This window comes from Peromyscus eremicus, chromosome 3 (assembly GCF_949786415.1).
Source record: "Peromyscus eremicus chromosome 3, PerEre_H2_v1, whole genome shotgun sequence".
NCBI classification, from domain to species: Eukaryota; Metazoa; Chordata; class Mammalia; order Rodentia; family Cricetidae; genus Peromyscus; species Peromyscus eremicus.
In genome coordinates, this window is record NC_081418.1 from 102,898,296 (window position 1) to 102,904,295 (window position 6,000).

The following is a 6,000-nucleotide window of genomic DNA, read 5'->3' on the forward strand; positions in this document are numbered from 1 at the left end:
GGAGGCAAATTCTGTGTTAACATATTTTTTTGTTTTAAAGTAAGAGGGGCTGGAGAGGCAGCTCAGTGGTTAAGAGCAATTACTGCCCTTGCAGAGGACCCAGGTTCAGTTCTGAGCACCCACATGGTGGTTCACAACTGCCTTTAGCTCTGGTTCCAGGAGACCCGACACTCTTTTCTGGCCTCCATAGACACCAGGCATGCACATGGTGCACATACATATACACAGATAAACACTCATACACACATAAGAAAATAAATCTTTAAAAAGTTATCAACATACTGACTCAAGAAAACCTTTAAGGAAGTCTAAAGGGTCAAGAGTGGATTATGAGATGTTGGGGGTGTAGTCTGGCGGTATAGTGCTTCCCTAGAACGTGTGCAGTCCTAGGTTCTAGTCCAGTACCACTAAATAAATAATAAATAATAAAAAGTGAGCTTTCAAAGGGCGACACTTTGTCATCACCACAGCTGCATGACCCACTGGCACACACAATGTCCCAGCTCTCTGGTTGCCACTGCCCTTAAGAGAGCTCCCCCCTTTTCAGAACACAGACCGGGACCTGGGCAGGGTCAGAGGAACCCAGAGACTCAGGGAGGTCAGGCCAGAAAAGAATAATAAAAAAAAAAATAAAAAAAAAAAAAAAAAAAACAAGGAGGGAGGGGGAGAGAGGCAAAGAGGAGGGATGGAAAAGGGGAGGGAGAGGGGGGAGACAGGCAAAGAAGAGGGATGAGGAGGGGGAGGGGGAGGAGGAGACAGGCAAAGAAGAGGGATGGGAAGGTGGGATTGGTGGTCAATGCAGCTTGCCCTCTGCAGGGATCACCTCTCATGAGTCTGCAGAGTAGATCACCTCAGGGTCAGGCAAAATAGGGGAACCACACAAGGGAAGCAGAAGAAAACCATCCGGGGCCCCAGGTCAGCCCAAGTCAACAGACACTTTCCAGAACCTCACTCCCACTGGTCTGGTAAGGTGAGCACACAGGGCACAGGGCGGCCTCTTAGAGTGCAGCCCCTCAAGAACCTCAGTAGCGGCAGCTCTCAGGGCCAAACGTTCATGGTTCTCAGAAAAGCCAGGCCCCAGAGACTCAAGCTCAATGCCTGACCCAGCAACCCTTTTCCTGCCCCCTAACCAAAGCCCACAAGGTCTCATGTGACCTGGGCCTGCCGACCTCTCTAACCTCACCCTCTGATACTCTTGTGAGAACCAGTTTTGTTTTTTCAATCAAAGGTACTCAGCCAGACAAAGGTCCATATATATTCTTGAACAGCCCCCCTTACCCTTTTTGCCAGTTAGCCAATCAGACTGTAAAGTCAGTTCCCATCAATGAGATGAGGCACAGTCACCACCTACACCAGGGATAAGATAAGCTATTTTGATGAATGTGTTAGCTAGCTTCATTTAGGTTTTTTGTTGTTGTTGTTGTGTTTGTTTGTTTGTTTTTCGAGACAGGGTTTCTCTGTGTAGTTTTGGTGCCTGTCCTAGAACTCGCTCTGTAGACCAGGCTGGCCTCGAACTCACAGAGATCCTCCTGGCTCTGCCTCCTGAGTGCTGGGATTAAAGGTGTGCGCCTTTTCCCATCACCCTAACCCCACCGAATGCACCTCCCCTTCTAAGCCACCCAGTCCCAGGCTGGAGCCCTTGCTGTTCTCTCCAGTGAAAACAGACTCAAGGTCCAGCTGGACTCCAGGGAGGTGTCATCCAAAACGCATGTCTCAGATTGTCATCCATTTCTTCCACAGGGCATGTTCGAAGGCTCCCTCAGTCCAACTTCGAATTCCAGGAAGTCAGGGTGTCACCCACTCCTTCCCTGTCACGCCTTCTTAAGCAGTGTCCAGCATAGTGAAGTCACCTTATTTGTCCCCTGTGTTAAGTGACTGTCTAACCCAGAACAAGCTCTGACTGATCTGAGACTCCCTATTGCTAGCAGTTTGGGGAACAGAGGCAGGGGGCACAGCTCTCTGCTGTCACTCTCAGCAGCCTGAGGACTTTCTCTAGACTCTTAGGGACCTGACTTAGCCAAAATCGAGATCTGTGGCTTCCACCCACAAAAGAATTTGAGAACCAGCCTGTCTATGAAGGGGAATTGGGGTTTATCTTAGTTGGGATTTCTATCGCTGTGATAACTTGGGGAAGAAAGGGTTTATTCAGCTTACAATTCTAAGGTCACATTCCATCACTAAGGGAAGTCAGGAGCTGATGCAGAAGCCACGGAGGAGTGCTTGCTGCTTACGGGCTTGCTCTCATGGCTTGCTCAGCCTGTTTTCTTATAGAACCCAGGACCACCGGTTCATGTGGCCCACTACCCACAGTGAACCGGACCCTCCACATCAAACATCCATTAAGAAAATGCACCACAGGCTTACCCACAGGCCAATCTGGTATTTTCTTACTTGAGGTTTCCTCTTCCAAAATGACCCTAGCTTGTGTCAAGTTGACAAAAACTAGCCAGCATAGGGTTTATCACAGATTTTTCAATCCTTAAAAAAAAAATCTTTTCTAATTTATTTTATGGGTATTGGGTGTTTTGCCTGTGTGTGTGCATGTGTACCTTGTGTGTACAGTGTCCTCAGTGGGCAGAAGAAGGCATCTGATCCCCTAGAACTGGAGTTACACACAGTGGTGAGTCTCCATGTAGGTGTTAAGACGTCAAACCCAGGTCCTCTGGAAGAGCCATCTCTTCAGCCTCTCTTCAGATATTTTAATATAGGCTTGAGCACAAAGGTTAAGAGAGAAGTGCTCAGAGAGAAAAACAAGACACACCCAAGAGCATGGTTGTCACAAAGACAGACCCTAGTGTGTGTTCCAACTCAAGGGACAGTCACCTTTCTTTGTCTTTACAATAATCCTATGTGCAGGGGCTGGAGAAATGGCTCAGCAATTAAGAACACTCATTGCTCTTGCAGAGGACTCAAGTTTGATTCCCAGAGCCCACTTGGTAGCTTATCACTTACAGTTATCCATAACTCCAGTTCCAGGGGATTCGACACCTTATACTGGCCTCCCCAGGCACTAGCCATGCACACATAAAATAAATAAACCTAAAAAAAGAAAAGAAAGAAAAAAACTGTGCGTGGGTGTCCGATTTTAGTGGGACACAGGCATGCACACACAGGCTTATCCCCTTGCCTTAAGTACAGTCTAATTCCAGCATCCCCAGGCTCTCACTCATCCTCCTGCCACTCCCCTGCCTTACCTACCCCACTTTCCAGCAGAGCACCTTCTTAACCAACCACAGAACTGAAAGGAAACCACAACGACCCCGAGTTTGGGGCAAAGCTGAAGGACAAGGGTGGGGTTTCTTCCTTTCTCTTTTCCTCTCAATTCTCCAAGTTTTTTGTGGGCACCATTTGTAAGTGATACCTTTTTAAAGGAACCAATAAAATAACTTTCCAAATCACTTTCAATGCAAGATAGCTAAGCTAAATCATAACTTGTTACGTAGCAAGGCTGACCAGGTTCAACCTGAAAGACCAAGGAGCCTGGCCAATTAGCCAAGGCTGCAGGCCCAGGTCCCACACTGTGGGCTGCATCGTCACTACTCCACGTGAGTGAGCTGCCACCCTTCTCTCCCGTCATCCCCTCAACACAGCAATATGGACCAGAAGACCTCCCAGTTATGTGAAGCTACGGGCTCAGACATGCAGCAACTTCAGAGAACCTGGAGCTCAGCAGTGAACCCCGAGGATGAGCAACACCCCCAGGGCCTGGCATGGGTTAACTTTTGTTTTTCATCTCAGAGACCCGAAGTACTCCTGGATACAGGGGCCATTTCCTCCCAAGTGGAGGTAACTGCAGGTATGAGTCTTAGCTACTTGCCAACTTCCAAAACCTCCAGGCAAGAATCCTCAAAACTAAAGCAGTAAGTGGCGGTATTCAGAATAACATTTCTGAATTGTGCTTGATTGACAGACCATCTTCCTGTGAAATAAAAGGGAAACTGCAACCAAACACCTTCAAAGAAGACACTTAGTCTGAGCAGTCAACCACACCTTAGGATGAAAGCAACCAGACACTAAACAACCCAGAAGGTACTCAGCGCGCCTCTGATGCGTCTGAGATTTGAATGCTTTTCCCAGTCAGTCCTCCTGAGTAAATAAAACTCTGCCAAGATCCACCAGCAACTCTCAGGAACGCACAGTTGGGGGAAAAGAAAGAAAAAGGTTGTATTTTAGAAACAAAAGTATGACTACAGAACTTCACAGAAAGCAGTACACAAATGTGTGCGAGGGATTCACTCGGGGCCAGCTATTATAAATAGCCAGCTTCCTCTTTCTTGTCCATCTATCAGGCAGACGACTTCAACAGGTGAGCACATATCCCTCCAAAGCGTTAACAGCTGATCTTCCCGCTCAAAACAAGGCCCCAGAGAGGGATAAAGCGCCTCCTCGCGGGTAAACATTCACTCCAAAATGCAATGGAATGACTCTGCCTCTTCATACTTCAAAGGCCAATTTAGAGACACAGTCTTATAATCCAGACTGACCTAAAACAGGGGATCCTCCTGCCTCAGCTTCCCCAGTCAGAAACTTCAGGGGTGCAATGCCACCCTTATGAGGCAGACTTTTAAAACAAATAGGTTTGAAAAGTACATGTAACAGAATATGGGTCTAAGCTCTGGGCATCATACAGAACATGAACACACACACACCAGCTAGTTAAGTCTTAGCCTAGACTATAACACACACACACCCTAGCTAGTTAAGTCTTAGTCTAGACCATAACACATACACACACACACACACACACACAAGCTGGTTAAGTCTTAGTCTAGACCATGGACCCTTTAATACTTTTATGTTGTGGTGACCCCCAACCATAAAATTATTTCGTTGCTACTTCATAACTGTAATTTTGCTACTGTTATGAATCCTAATGTAAATATCTGATACACAGGATATCTGATGTGCCACAAAGGGGTTGAGAACCACATGTTTAGAGACATCCTTGAGGCAGAGAGGAGGCTGGCAGCTAAGTGTAGCCTGGGAGGGGGGACGCAGTAAGGCACTGCCTAATTATCACTAGTGAGGTTAGTGTGTGTGTCAAGGGTGTGACCCGGTCACACCCTACTCAGCCTACACCCAGCAACCAGAAGCTCTCCTCTTCTCATCTGCCTAACTGACCCCACTCCACAGCATCTCATTCCCTCGCCTCGCACTTGAGAGATGGAGAAGAGACCTCTAGGTCCTTTCATGAACCAAGACTTATGATCTTCCCAAAGTGGCCCAACGGGTATGGTGTGTCTCCCACACACGCCTCACACAGGTCTCCACACACCCGCGTCCCACACCAGTCAGGCGCCAGGGGGGAGTCCCCCGTCTCCCACAGACTCCAGAGCCCTGGCTGTTCATACCGGAGCTCCTCAGGGCCCTGACAGCAGGGGACCGAGGCCACGTGCGGCGCTGCCCTCAGCAGCCCGCGATCCCAGCCTCCTCTTCCCGCGCAACTCAGACGCGAGTGACCCGGACGCCGTGCGCAGGCGGCGAGCGCGCGCGCCACGGAGTCACGCGGGGCCGGCTGGGGCGAGCACGCCGTGCACCTGCGGCCCAGGCCCCCTCCCGCGCACCTGCCGCCTCCCGCCCGAGCCCGCGCGCCTCACCAGCGGTAGCAGCCCTCGGAGGCTTCCAGAGTGAAGTTCACGCGCGTGGCCCGCGTGAAGGGCAGCAGCACTTTGGGAATGTTGAGCTTGGCGGCCACGGCGGGGCCCGCCGCCTGCAGCAACAGCAGCGCCCAGAACGCCGGCTGCACCCGCGAGGCCCGCGCCATCCTCCCGGCCTCGCTAGCGCCCCGGCGCGCGCTCCCGCGCCCTCCAGCGGCGCGCGCTGGGCAGCAGGTGGCCGCGGGGGGCGGGGCGAGCGCGATGGGGGCGGGGCGAGCGCGGTGGGGGCGGGGCGCTGGGGGGGTCCGTGAACTCGCGCTCGTGCTGCGCCCCTAGAGCGCGCCGAGTCCTGCGCGCTTTTTTCAGCCCCGGAGCCAGTTGCGTGTGGCCTCAGGCCGCCGCC

The 6,000-nt window shown here is 51.0% G+C and overlaps 1 protein-coding gene across 1 annotated transcript in view; it reads right to left on the minus strand.

The window, feature by feature from the left end:
• The window catches only part of Nup210 (nucleoporin 210), a 101,262-nt gene extending 95,498 nt beyond the window's left edge, over positions 1-5,764 (minus strand). The window contains exon 1 of the mRNA XM_059258196.1: positions 5,598-5,764. Coding sequence (XP_059114179.1) covers positions 5,598-5,764 — 167 coding nt within the window. The remainder of the gene's footprint in view (positions 1-5,597) is intronic.
• Positions 5,765-6,000: the final 236 nt, after the last annotated feature.